Source organism: Erinaceus europaeus, chromosome 2, assembly GCF_950295315.1.
Source record: "Erinaceus europaeus chromosome 2, mEriEur2.1, whole genome shotgun sequence".
NCBI lineage: Eukaryota > Metazoa > Chordata > Mammalia > Eulipotyphla > Erinaceidae > Erinaceus > Erinaceus europaeus.
In genome coordinates, this window is record NC_080163.1 from 181,304,370 (window position 1) to 181,318,047 (window position 13,678).

The following is a 13,678-nucleotide window of genomic DNA, read 5'->3' on the forward strand; positions in this document are numbered from 1 at the left end:
GGCTCCTCTCTAGGTGCGGGAGAGTTTTCCTGGACTTATCTTCACCCCGGCAGGAGGAGAAGTTTCGCCCACGAGGTTCTCCCTCTCCCTCCCCCGCGCCTTCACCTCCTCCGGTGACCACAACAGCCCGGGGACTAAGCTCGAGGCAGCTCCCCGTCTGCCGCCCCAGCAGCACCCGCCCCACCGACAGCCATGCCCGCTGCACCCAGGCCCGAGCTCCGGGTACCCAGGACTTGCAGAGCTCCCCCTACCCACCCGCAGGTGCCTCCGGGGTCAAAGGGCACATTCTTCACCCTCCTCCCCCCCACCCAACCCGGACACAGGAGTGGAGTCAGCAGGACGAGTCCGGCAGTGCACGGGACCCGGAGGGCGCCCAACCCGGCCGTGCACCCCAGCGAGGAGCCAGGGCTGCGGGGGCTCCGCGGGGCGCCGTGTCCCCGAGAGGAAAGAGCCCCTCCCCCTGCCCGCTCCGGGACCCCGCCCGGTCTCCGGGCTCCGAGTCACTGCTGTCCCGAAAGAAGGAAGACGCAAGACAAGGCAGGAGAGAGAACACCTACTTCAAAGACTACATAGTTCCACTCCTCGCTGATCCCCCGAGCGGCGGCGACACCTCCCAGTCCCTCCGCCCGGACCACAGCGCCCACAGCCCCTACGCTACCGCTCTGCGGCAACACCCACCCCTTACTCCGCTGCTGGGCGGAGCCGACTTGGACCGTCCAGTGGGAAGCCGCCCTCCTCTAGAATGACGTGTGTGCAAACCAATCACTGGGTCCGCCTAGCCTGGGGTAGGCGAGGGCAGGGAGGCTCAAGCGGCGCCAGCGTTTCCTCCTCCCCCTGATCAGCCCATGGACGTCGACTGCGCGTGCCCGGAAAGGGAGGGGGCGGGGCCCGGAGCAGATCTGTCACCAGGGGTGGGGTCCAGGCTTCTCAGCAGGAACAGAGAGCCGGAGCTGCATTGGGGGACCGCGGAGCCGTCGGGCCCCCTGCTGAACTAACTCCCTTTACAGCTTGCCTTGCAAGACCGACGTGCCCAGTCCTGTAAGGCACAGCACTCATCGTCGGCAAAGCCTGGGAGTGAGGGTCCCTGAGTACTAGTACCCTCACTTTCGTGGACGCCTAGTGACCTAGGCAGCCGCCTACCCCTCCCCCCGCCACAAGCACACACATACCTTTTTTTTTTTTTTAAAGCCCGGGCTTCAGTTTCTCCATCTGGAAAGAGTGGAGAGTTGGATGTTTCGAGTTCAAGAACGCCAGAACTGTCATGGGTTATATGCAGAAGGGGGAGATGGGGACCTACACGTGACCTCCCTGTCCGCCCCCCCCCCCCCCCGGGTCCGGGAGATGGAAGCACCCGGAGAGATCGGGCGGGGGTGGGCGGATCCTAAGAGCCCTACACCGCCGCCCTCCGCTGCCTCTAAGGCGGAGCGCGCGGCTGGGCGTCCCGCCAGCCCTGGCGACGGCACCGGAGGAGGGTGGGGGCCGCGACCCGGTCTTCGCAGGGTACCACCGTGGAAGCGAGGGGGTTGCAGAGACTCGGCGTGTGATTCGGAGCTCGCCTGCGGAGAATGGACGAGGGGACGGAGGACAGCTAACGGGCCCCCTCTGTCTTGGCACCGGCTCTGGGGAGGCGCACGTCGCAGGTCCCGAGCGGTGTCGACCTAACATCGGGCCATGAGGAGCGCACGGGACGCCCGGCCGCCTTCTGCTCCGGTGAGGGCGCGCGTGTGAGAGGGGGCACCGGCGGCCGCGGCGCGCACCGCCATGGCTAGCGAGGAGTGCAAGGCGATGCTGGACGCGCTCAACAAGGTGACCGCGTGCTACCACCACCTGGTGCTGACCGTCGGCGGCTCGGCGGACTCGCAGAACCTGCGCGAGGAGCTGCAGAAGACGCGCCAGAAGGCGCAGGAGCTAGCGGTGGCCACCTGCGCCCGACTGACGGCCGCCCTGCGCGACCGGAACCTGCAAGGCGAGGAGCGCCGGGAGTTCGAGCGCCTCTGGGTGACCTTCTCTGGCTGCCTGGACCTGCTGGAAGCCGACATGCGGCGCGCACTGGCGCTGGGCTCCGCCTTCCCGCTGCACCGGCCGCGGCGGCCCCTGGTGCGCACCGGCGTGGCGGGCGATGCCTCCCGGGTGGCCGCGCGCGCCCTGAGCGCCCGGAGCCTGCGGCACGAGGCGGAGAGCGACTTCGACGCGCTCGACCTGGGGCAGCTGGAGCGAGAGATCCTGCAAGTCAGCGAGATGATCCACAATATGGAGATGAAGGTCAACGTGCCCCGCTGGACGGTGCAGGCCCGGCAGGGTCCGGGTGCCGAGCTCCAGTCCGTGGGCGCCGCCGCCATCTCCTCGGTGGGCTGCGGGTCGGTGCAAGAGCGCACTGGGCCCTGCGACCTGAGCAAGGCCAAGGCCGCCGCGGTCTTCGGCGCCGTGCTGCTGTCCGCTGTGGCCCTGGCCGTGTGCGTGGCCAAGCTGAGCTGAATCGCCCCTTTGACTGGCCGCCCCGAGACACCCCTCCGGGAAGGAGTCCAGCTCCTGCCAGGACGGGGCGCCACGACCGGATGGGAGTGGGATCTGGCACGTTTAAAGGGGGGATGGTTCTAAAACTCCACCACCATCATGTGTGCATGTGTGTACAATCGCTTTTCAAGCACACATCTGCATGAGCGGAACAAGGTTTCCTCCGGCTGACCCCAGAGGAGTTAATTTTTCGCGGGCCGCCAAGGCATTACCTCTAATGTATGCAGGAGCTTTAGCCCCTATTAATAGAAAACGGTCGACAGTAACCCCTAGTTTCCTCCGAGTTAATGGGTTACCGCGTGTGCTGCTGGGATGTGTTTACACGGAGTCCGGAGCTTGGTGCCCACCCCCCTCAGGCCCCTGCTAGGGGCATTTTGAAAAGGGTTGAGGGGGTGGGTGATGATATGATGTGCGATGAGGGGGCTCAACTGTGCGGGCGGGGTGGGTAGGTGATGGTTTTGTTTTCTGAACAAGAAAACATCGACATAAGATGTAAGCGGCTGTGTTATTACCCTAATCCTTGGGGGGCTGGATTTAGGAAAATGTGCAAATGGAAGTTTGTGCTAAACGCTCTCTCCGGGGGCGCACGATCGCTCTTCAGAATAGCAGCGTATCTCCTAGTCATAAAATGCAACTAAAAGAGGCCTGGAGTCGTGGCCTCCCTGCAGTGGGCCTGACTCTATTTAGCGAACTAGACGAGGGTTGTTGGACCTGCCCTCTGGAGTTTGGATCCACTACAATCTATTGAAAAGGGTTCTCTCCTGCCTGGGGGAATCTATTGAAAAGGGTTCTCTCCTGCCTGGGGGAATCTATTGAAAAGGGTTCTCTCCTGCCTGGGGGAATCTATTGAAAAGGGTTCTCTCCTGCCTGGGGGAATCTATTGAAAAGGGTTCTCTCCTGCCTGGGGGAAGCGGGGGCCACAAACTTCGGGAAGGGTTATGCAGGCTGTGTAAACAGACACTTTCTTTTCGCTAGGGGCTTATTTTTGTTCTAAAACTAGACCAGAGTTTTTTGAGCCTCCTCTGGGGGAGGGCTGTGGAATCCTCTTTGGCGCCCTTAATCCTATCTGTCTCTTGGAATTTGCTCGTTGGCCAGTATGAAAGCTGGCTTCGGAGGGAGCTGCAGAGCTCTCTGACCCCGACACCGCCCTCTGAGAGGGTAATGTGGTATCAGTGGTGCGCAGAGGTTTTGAGCCAATTAGCCTGAGATTGAGTCAGAAAGTAACAGCTTTACTTTGGAATTTAAGAAGCTTTCTAAAAATAAAAATCACTGGAAAGAAAAATCGCATAGCTGCACTGTGTGCTATCAAAAGTGTTGTTATTTTTTTTCTATAAAGGGCATTTGGTAACGAAAGCAATGAGTCAAACCAAGTGGTCTTTACTAAGTACTTAGATTACTAAATACGCATATGTATCTATTTTTAAAATAGATTATCCTGCAGGTATCAAGTCATAGCATAAACGAATTTGACCCACAGTTACAGATGACAAGTTGAGTGGCGTCTGCTACCTTTGGTCAATAAATAAGGAAATGTGGAAAACACACTGGGTCCCAGGCTGAAATCTGAGCAGACCCACCACTTCCCTCCCACTTTTGGTCCAGAAGGATTATTTAGGGAAGAGTAAAAAAAAAAAAAATCATTTAATTATCTAAAGATGCTTTGGAATGAAGCCTAGAGACTGATTTGGCTAAAATCTGGTGAGGATTCTTTTTTTTTTTCTTCTCATATTTACCTTAGCTGTGAGAAAGGAGACCCAGAGAAGGAAATTTGTAGGGTGTTTTTTTTTTTCCTTGGGGGAGGGGTTGTTTGTTTTTTTCACAAAGGCACTGTGAATGACCAAAGGACAGTAGCAAATAGTAGAAGTGTTCTCTGAGTATCCAAGGCATCTTTAGAGACAACAGAATTGTCGTAACTCCCTTCTTCCTTCTCCCTGCACAACATGAAATGAATCTTGGTCACCATTCCAAAGTTGCATCTCTCTCAAGGAAGAGGAAACCTCATCGTTTCGTGATGCAATGTTGGAAGATATACCTAAAAACAACTCCTTAAATATATGCTTCAGTTTTCAACACTGTGATTCTGTTCTAATCAATTTATTTTGGTTCATGGAAAAAAATATTCAGCAGGATCTATTAAACAAACAACCCATCATACATTGTGTAATCCCTTGAAAGTAATTTACCAAGTTATCTTCCCCTCTACCTCCCAAGCTCTCTGGTCTCATGCTTGCAGTTTCACTGCTCAGAACCCACTTTTTCAGAGACTGACAGCGAGAGAGGAAGATACACCACAGCACTCAAGCTTCCCCTGGTGCCTTGTTGTACACTAGGAGTTCAAGTACAGGTTGCCTACATAGCAAAGGCAACCCTAGCAAGTGAGCTATCTCACTGACCCCAGACCAAATTCTTTTGTGGCAATTGGCAGATCTGTGGGGACTGATGCAGTCAGGTGTATACCAGATTTTTTTTTTTCCCTCCTCCAGGGTTATTGCTGGGCTCGGTGCCTGCACCATCAATCCACCGCTCCTGGAGGCCATTTTTCCCCCTTTTGTTGCCCTTGTTGTAGCTTCGTTGTGGCTATTATTATTGCCCTTGTTGACGCAATTCGTTGTTGGATAGGACAGAGAGAAATGGAGAGAGGAGGGGAAGACAGAGAAGGGGAGAGAAAGATAGACACCTGCAGACCTGCTTCACCGCCTGTGAAGCGACTCCCCTGCAGGTGGGGAGCCGGGGGCTCGAACCGGCATCCTTACGCCGGTCCCTGCGCTTTGCGCCACATGCGCTTAACCCATTGCGCCACCGCCCGACCCCCTGTATACCAGATTTTAATGGTCCTCTACTCAATGAATTACAGTGATAAAATGACTGGGGGGGGGGGCGCCTACTTATAATGCATGTCTGTTCCGTAACTTGTTCACCTGTTTCGGTTAACAACTCTTTGAGTTTGAAAATTTTAAGAATTAAGAATAGCTGGAATTATTTGGGATTATAGTTTTGTCAAATAGAACTTTTACTGTATGACATAAGCAAAATAGCTAAGGTAACTTTCAACTTGAGCAATAGGCTGTTATCTGTATCTCTGTTCTCGTTGCATTATATCAATATAAACTGAGAGCTTGCTTCTTCATAGAAGCATGATTCAACTTAGATGCTTAATAAGAAAGACATTTATTTAAGTAAAAGTACTATATTTTAAAAGGTTAATATATTTTTGTGAGAAGGAGAGAGAGATATGAGAGAGGGAGAAGGAGAAAGAGAGAGAGAGACACCAGGGCACTTCTCAGCTCTGGCATATGGTGGTGTGGGATTGAATCTGGGGCCTCAAGAAGAAAAGTCCAGTGTACTACCTCTACTTAACTCCCTGGCTCCAAAGTAATTTAATCTATTTAAAAAGATGTTTAGGTAGTCCAGGAGGTGGCACAGTGGATAAAGCATTGGGCTCTCAAGCATCTTAAGGTCCCCGAGTTCAGTCCCCAGCAGCACATGTACCAGAGCGGTATCTGGTTCTTTCGCTCTCTCCTCCTATCTTTCTCCTTAATAAATAAATGAAATCTTTTTTTAAAAAAGATGTTTGGAATAACAACAACAACAAAGGCAACAAAATGGGAAAAATGACCTCCAAGAGCAGTGGATTTGTAGTGAGCCCCAGAGATAACCCTGGATGCAAAAAAATAAAATAAATAATAAGATGTTTGGTGTGATGTTAAAGAGTAATTTAAGTGGTAGATAAAAATGCAAAATGGGGAGTTGGGCAGTAGCGCAGTGGGTTAAGCGCAGGTGGCACGAAGTGCAAGGACCAGCTCAAGCGTCCAGGCTCCCCACCTGCAGGGGGTCGCTTCACAGGCGGTGAAGCAGGTCAGCAGGTGTCTGTCTGTCTCTCCTCCTCTCTCTCTTCCCCTCCTCTCTCCATTTCTCTCTGTCCTATCTATGACACAAATAATAACAACAACAATAATAATAACTACCACAACAATAAAAAACGGGCAACAAAAGGGAAAATAAGTAAACAAATATTTAAAAATGCAAAATGCTTGATATCAGGTACATATAATGAGATCAGTGCATTGAAGTCTATGGCAGAGAACATCTACTTTTCCAAATGAAAGGTACAAGTTGAAGAGCAGGTCTTTACTTCCAAGACTAGATGCTCTTATAAATCTACTGTGACGTTAAATACTGTTTACCTATAAAGAGAAAATAGTCCCAGCTTCTCTTTTGGAAAACAGCACTGCTTTCCCAGGCACTAAGAAGTCAAGAACTGGAAATTTTAAATCACTTTACACTTTGTATTTTTGATGATTGAGATTTTTTTTTGGGGGGCAGGGACAGGACAAAGAGAAATTGAAAGAGGAGGAGATAAAGAGGAGAGAAAGATAGACACCTGCAGATCTGTTTCACTGCTTGTGAAGCAATCCCTGCCCCCCTGCAGGTGGGGACACGAACCAGGATCCTTAAGCGGGTCCTTGGGCTTCATACTATGTATGCTTAACCCAGTGCGCTACAGCCTGGCCCCCAAGAACTTTGTTTTTTAGCTGAGTAAGCGCTAAACTAGTGCTGTTAGTCAAAACAGCAAAAGCCATAATGTTTGTAGGAAAAGAAGAAAAACAGACAGAAAGAAAGAAGGGAAGGACGGAAGAATGGCAAATTCTTTTTGATATGTTCTAGGAACTTAAGCTCTTATAGTGCTATCAGAGAAAATATTTTCCTGCATATAAGATTAGGACATTAACTTCATGATCCTCCTACAGTTTACAGTAAGCTACATGAGAGGCATGTGATGTCTAATGATTAAAAAGTAATTTGGGTTGCAGCAAGTTCTAGATTACATGAGGCCCCTCATCATGCTGCATTTTCCTTTTCAATGTACATGTTGATCTATTTTTAGCTACTGGATTGCTTTTCAGTAATAGCTCCCTGTTCTGTAATGAATGATTCCTGTTTAAGTGTGTGAGCCTGTGTGGCAGCCCAAGAAAGTGCTATAGGACTTTCCACTCCATTCCTTAGGAAGGGGTGCCTCCTTCCACAAAGCCTGGGCAGCTGTTATGGGCAGGGCTCTGCCTCACTCTCCAAGTACCTCAGAAAAGTCTTTGACCTCCCTGTGCCTCACTTCCCTCTTCTGTGAAATGGGGGAGTTCTTAACTGACTCCCTCAAAGGTCTCTTCCAAAGCTTAAAACATTTTAACAAAATGCAGTTATCAAAGGAAGGATTATTTTGTTTGTTTCTGTTGGGGAGGGGTTGTTATTTTTGGTTTGGGTGCATATTGCAATGGAATCTTGCAGTTTCCGTAGTTATCTTCTTTCTTCTTGTTTATTCATGTGTTTGTTTGCTTACTTGTTTATTTATTACTGGGTCTTCTCCCAGTCTTTGAGACTGGAAAATTCCACCATTCCCTGCAGATTTTTTTTCCTTTCAATTTCAGAGTGGGAAAGAGAGACACATACAAAAGAGAAGGGAAACACCACTGCCCTCCTTCTTATGAAGCATCCTCTTGTGCATGATACTCCCATGTAGTGGTGGGGACTCAAACCCATGTCCTTAAGCATGGCAAAGTGTGTACTCTATCAGATGAGCTACCCCCAGCTCTGGTAGCCATTTCCTAAAATCTATCTGTTGGTCTGAATAGATAGATAATGGTTAAATCAAAGACACTCATGCCTGGGGCTCTATAGTCCCAGGTTCAATCCCAGCACCAGCATAAGCAAGAGCTGAGTAGTTCTGTGGTTTAAAAAGTAAAAAATAATAATAATAATAATAATTTTTGTTGGGAAAATTCCATACTGGTTTTTAAAGTCAGAATTAACTAAGCTTACTGAGATTTTACTCAGTAATAAAAGTAGTGAATGAAGAAGAAAAAAAAGGCAAATATAGGTAAATACTACTTTTTTTTTTTAACTAGTATTTCAATTAGATTAGAAGTCTAATTTACAAAGATTGAGTTCAAGAAAATCTAGTATTTATTATCTAATTTATATTACTGGGCAATCAGGCCACCTAAAGGGATTCTGGGAAACAACAGATCTGAAGTCCTGGCATTTGTCATAGAAGCTGGAAGAACCCTGTTTCATTAGTAATAAACTTTAATTTCCTTCCCTATGCTAGCATGGAGTGTTTTGTATGTGACATCACCAAAGAAGAACTAAAGGCATTGTGTTTACCCTTTGAATGATTATGCAACATTAATAACTTAGTAAGAAAAGATACCTTCAAACGATTCAGATATCAGTAGTTGCGAGTTTTCCAGAATAATCAAAATTTTCTATACATTTGAAATGAAGTGATTGTCCTGATCAACACATTTACCACGACAGATTCCATTACATAAACAGATGTTTAAAAATACTACAGGATTAGGGTTCCAGGTGGTAGCACATTTGGTTAAGTGCACATATTACAGTGTGCAAGGACCTGGATCCCCAGCTGCAGGGGGAAATCTTCGCAAGTGGTGAAGCAGGGCTGCAGATGTCTCTCTGTCTCTTCCCTCTCTACCTCCTCCTCCCCTCTCAATTTCTGTCTCTATCCAATAATAAATAAATAAATGAAAGATTCAAAAGAGAAAAAAAATCTTAAAAAGTAAAAAGAGGGAGCCGGGTGGTAGCGCAGTGGATTAAGCGCACGTGGCGCAAAGCACAAGGACCTGCATAAGGATCCCGGTTTGAGCCCCCAGCTCCCCACCTGCAGGGGAGTCGCTTCACAAGCCGTGAAGCAGGTCTGCAGGTGTCTATCTCTCCCCCTCCTCTCACCATTTCTCTCTGTCCTATCCAACAACAACAACAATAACTACAACAATAAAATAAATAAATAAATAAAATAATAATAATAAAAAGAAATTTCCAAGCGCTCCGCTATAATACAGTTATAATACAGAATGGAATCTGGGAAGAATGTCAGATCTCTGTATGAAAATTCTGATGGTAGTCTACACAAATCAAATCTATATCAAATACTGTTTATTTGGCTCTTAGGAACTGATCAAAGATTCAGAAATTGATCCCATGTGACCACCTTGTGTCTATGAAGACAAGATGGATTTTTGGAAAAACTATTCCTCTCTCATTGACTTGTTTTCATCTCATTGCAGATGATTTCTGGATATTTTTATTGCAGTGCTATGAGATCTTAAACATCCTTGTTCTTTTCTATTTTATGTTTAGAGTTCCTGTGGGGAAACTGATTTTGAAGAGTCCTTTTAAGAAGCTTTTGCCAGAATGCGAGATTGAATGTTGCCTGCTTATATGTATGTGTCAGGCATACAGAGAATGAACTATACAGAAATGAAAATATTTGTTAATGAGATGGGATTTTGAATGTTATTTTTTCAATGCCCTAATCTAATGTTATATTTTTCAATAAAATTTTGAATGCTCTTATCTTCTGGAAAATGCTGTTCATTAAAAAATTTAGCCCTAGGATGGAGGGTAGATACCACAATGGTTATGCAAACAGACTCTCATGCCTGAGGCTCTAGAGTCCCAGGTTCAAGCCCCTGAATCATCATTAGCCAGGGCTGAGCAGTGCTCTGGTAAAAAATAAAATTAACACTCCCAGAGGGATAAAGAAGAGGAAGGTTATCAGGGGAGAGGGATGGGATTCAGAATTCTGGTGGCGGGAATTGTATGGAGTTGTAGCCCTCTTATCCTATGGTCTTGTCAGTGTTTCCTTTTTATAAACAAAAATTATATAGAAAGAAAATTTAACGGGAGTAGGGAGGTAGCACAGTGGGTTACACACAGGGTGCAAAGCTCAAGGATCCGCATAAGGATCCCGGTTTGCAAACCGGGATCCTTATGTGGATCCTTCAGCTTTGCGTCTATATAATTTATTTTAACCAGTGCACTGCTCAGCTCTGGCTTATGGTTATGCTGGAGTTTGAACCTAGATACTCAGAGCATAAGGTATGAAAGTAATTTGCATAATCGTTAGGCTGTCACTCCAGCTCAAATAAATACTATTTTAAAGATTCTGTTTTAATATATATTTTTATTTTATTATTATTATTATTTTTTTTTACCAGAACACAGATCAGCTCTGGTTTATGGTGCTGCAGTGGACTGAACGTGGGGCTTAGAGACATGAGGGTCGCTGCATAACTATTATGCTATCTACCCTGCCCGATAAATACATTTTAAAGAAAACAACAAAAAAAGTATCATAAGCACTGAACTAAGCAATAGTAACTAAGGCTGAGGAAATAGACTAAAGGTAAAAAGTAATAATAAAAATACACCTGAGTTCAGATAAGATCTCACTGAAGGGGAGTCGGGCTATAGCGCAGCAGCTTAAGCGCACTTGGTGCCAAGTGCAAGGACCAGCAAACGAATACACCTGGATTCCCCACCTACAGGAGAGTCGCTTCACAGGCGGTGAAGCAGGTTTGCAGGTGTCTAGTTTTTCTCTCCCCCTCTCTGTCTTCCCCTCCTCTCTCCATTTCTCTCTGTCCTATCTAACAACAACGGCATCAATAACAATAAAACAAGAGCAGGGGTCGAGCGGTAGCGCAGTGGGTTAAGCGCACGCTGCGCAAAGTGCAAAACCAGAGTAAGAATCCAGGTTCAAGCCCCCGGCTCCCCACCTGCAGAGGAGTCCCTTCACAGGCGGTGAAGCAGGTCTGCAGGTGTCTATCTTTCTCTCCTCTTCCCTCCTCTCTCCATTTCTCTCTGTCCTAGCCAACAATGAATGACATCAATAATAACCACAACAAGGCTACAACAAAAAGGACAGCAAAAGGGGGGAAAATGACCTCCAGGAGTAGTGGATTCATAGTGCAGGAACTGAGCCCCAGCAATAACCCTGGAGAAAAATAAAATAAAATAAAACAAGAGCAACAAAAGTGAATAAGTAAATATTAAAAAGTAAAAAAAAAAAAAAAAGATCTCACTCAAGAAGTTTCTTGGTCTCTCTGACCTCAATTTCACTGTATTTACAATAGTACAGGGTACTGAACTGCCAGTTGCGTGAATCAGACTTTAACTCTGAATAATTATAAAAACAATCGAGACAGGGTGGTGTGGTGGTGCACCTGGTTGAGCACACACATTACCATGCACAAGGAACTAGGTTCGAGCCTCTGCTCCCCACCTGCAAGGGGGATGCATCAAGAGCAATGAACAGGGAGTCAGGTGGTAGCACAGCAGGTTAAGGCAGGTGGCGCAAAGCTCAAGGACTGGCATAAGGATCCTAGTTCGAGCCCCATCTCCCCACCTGCAGGGGAGTCGCTCTACAAACGGTGAAGCAGGTCTGCAGGTGTCTGTCTTTCTCTCCCCTTCTCTGTATTCCCTCCTCTCTCCATTTCTCTCTGTCCTTTCCAACAAAGACTACAACAATAAAACAAGGGCAACAAAAGGGAATAAATAAATAAATATTTTTAAAAAATCAATGAAGAAGTGCTGCAGGTCTCTTTCTCTCTTTTTAAAAAATGTTATTTGGGAGTCTGGCGATAGCACAATGATTAAGCGCACATGGCTCAAAGTGCAAGGACCGGCAGAAGGATCCTGGTTTGAGTTCCCGGCTCCCCACCTGCAGTGGAGTTACCTCACCAGCTCCTCCTCCTTTCTCCATTTCTCTCTGTTCTATCCAACAATGAAGACATCAATAACAACAACAATAATAAGTACAACAATGAAAACAACAAGGGCAACAAAAATGGAAAATGAATAAATTATATATATATACACACACACACACACACACACACACACACACACACACACATATATATATATATATATATATATATATATATATATATGAGTTGGGCAGTAGCACAGTGGGTTAAGCGCAGGTGGTGCAAGGCACAAGGACCGGCATAAGGATCCTGGTTCAAGCCCCGCTCCCCATCTGCAGGGGAGTCCCTTCACAAGTGGTGAAGCAGGTCTGCAGGTGTCTCTCTTTTCTCTCCCCTCTCTGTTTTCCCCTCCTCTCTCCATTTCTCTCTGTCCTATCTAACAACAACATCAATAACAACAACAACAAATATTATTTACTTATTTTACTTGGTAGGGGAGAAAGATATTGAAAGGGGGAAGAGAGATAGGGGGAGAAAAAGAGAACACTGCTTCACTGCTTGTGAAGTTTCCTTCCTGTAAGAGGGGACGGGGCTTGAACCCATGTCCTCCTCAATGTTAACATGTGTGCTCAATCAAGTGCATCACGCCTTCCCATCTCTCTCATTCTTTTCTCTCTGTCCTGCCAGGATAGCCTGAGGGTGCTTCTTCCCGAGCTAGTGCTCTCTGGGTTGGAGAGAACTCAACTGGAGCCGATCTAGGCTGCTGCGTGGGAGAGGGATCAGGAACTCGTGCCGCACTAACTTCACAGGAGATACACTCTGGAACTGTCGGAGCCGGAAAGCAATTTCCAAGTGTCTTTAATCAGAAGAGCAGCTGTTTTTATACTCTCCAAGTAGTGTGGAAACAGGATGTGACATAGAGAGGATGGAGCGAAAAGTGACTGGTGGAAGATCAGGGTGTGACAAGGAGAGGATCAGGGTGTGACAAGGAGAGGGGGTGGAGCAGGTGAGAATTCTACCACTAAACCACCAATGCCCTGGAGGGAGTGTGGTGCTTTATGTAAATGTAAAAGTGATTTATGTAAATAGACCAAAGCTTTGAATGGGATCAGATCAATCCCTATATAGGCATATGGTTAAGCAGAAGCCAGGGGGAGCTGGCATACTACCCAACATGTCCTATCAAATAAAATCTAATAAAGAAAAAAATCCATGCCGGGAGCCATGGATTTATAATGCTGGCATAGAGCCTAAGCAATAATAATAATAATAGGCCAGGCAGTGACACAACTGATTAAGTGCACATATTATATGCTAAAGTGGTAACTGTTCCAAGGGATAATAAAGCACTTTATAAACTGAGTGCTTTACTTCACTATTTGCTTAATAGATTGCTTGCATACCAACACTGCCCAGAGGGCCTCATTCAATTCTTTGACATCTTACCTGCAGCTGGACCTCCAGTGGAAACCAAGAACACTTCCCCAATAATAGTAGTAATGTGACATAGCTTCAATTTCACATAAGCAGTGAGATAATAAATGTCTGTAGTCTTAAAACAAGAATTTGTTATATGTTGAGTAGAGACTTTTTCCAGGCACAGGGTCCAGTAAATGTGGCTACCAGTGCTGTTATTTTTAAACATCTTTATTTACTGCCTA

The 13,678-nt window shown here is 47.0% G+C and overlaps 2 protein-coding genes across 4 annotated transcripts in view; one reads left to right on the plus strand and one right to left on the minus strand.

Annotated features, from left to right (window-relative positions):
* The window catches only part of ANKRD27 (ankyrin repeat domain 27), a 64,795-nt gene extending 64,129 nt beyond the window's left edge, over positions 1 to 666 (minus strand). For 2 of the 3 annotated variants that reach the window (XM_060185665.1, XM_060185664.1), the window contains exon 1: positions 558 to 658. The gene's annotated coding sequence lies outside the window, so the exon portion shown is untranslated. Of the gene's footprint in view, positions 1 to 557 lie in introns of all 3 variants that reach the window. The other variant, XM_007539462.3, reaches the window with a different exon arrangement.
* A 260-nt stretch (positions 667 to 926) lies between these two features.
* Positions 927 to 9,882, plus strand: RGS9BP (regulator of G protein signaling 9 binding protein). Its single transcript, XM_007539463.3, has 2 exons — positions 927 to 2,733; positions 9,667 to 9,882. Exon 1 carries the CDS (start codon positions 1,762 to 1,764, stop codon positions 2,473 to 2,475), a length of 714 nt encoding a protein of 237 aa, XP_007539525.1. The 5' UTR covers positions 927 to 1,761; the 3' UTR covers positions 2,476 to 2,733; positions 9,667 to 9,882.
* Positions 9,883 to 13,678: the final 3,796 nt, after the last annotated feature.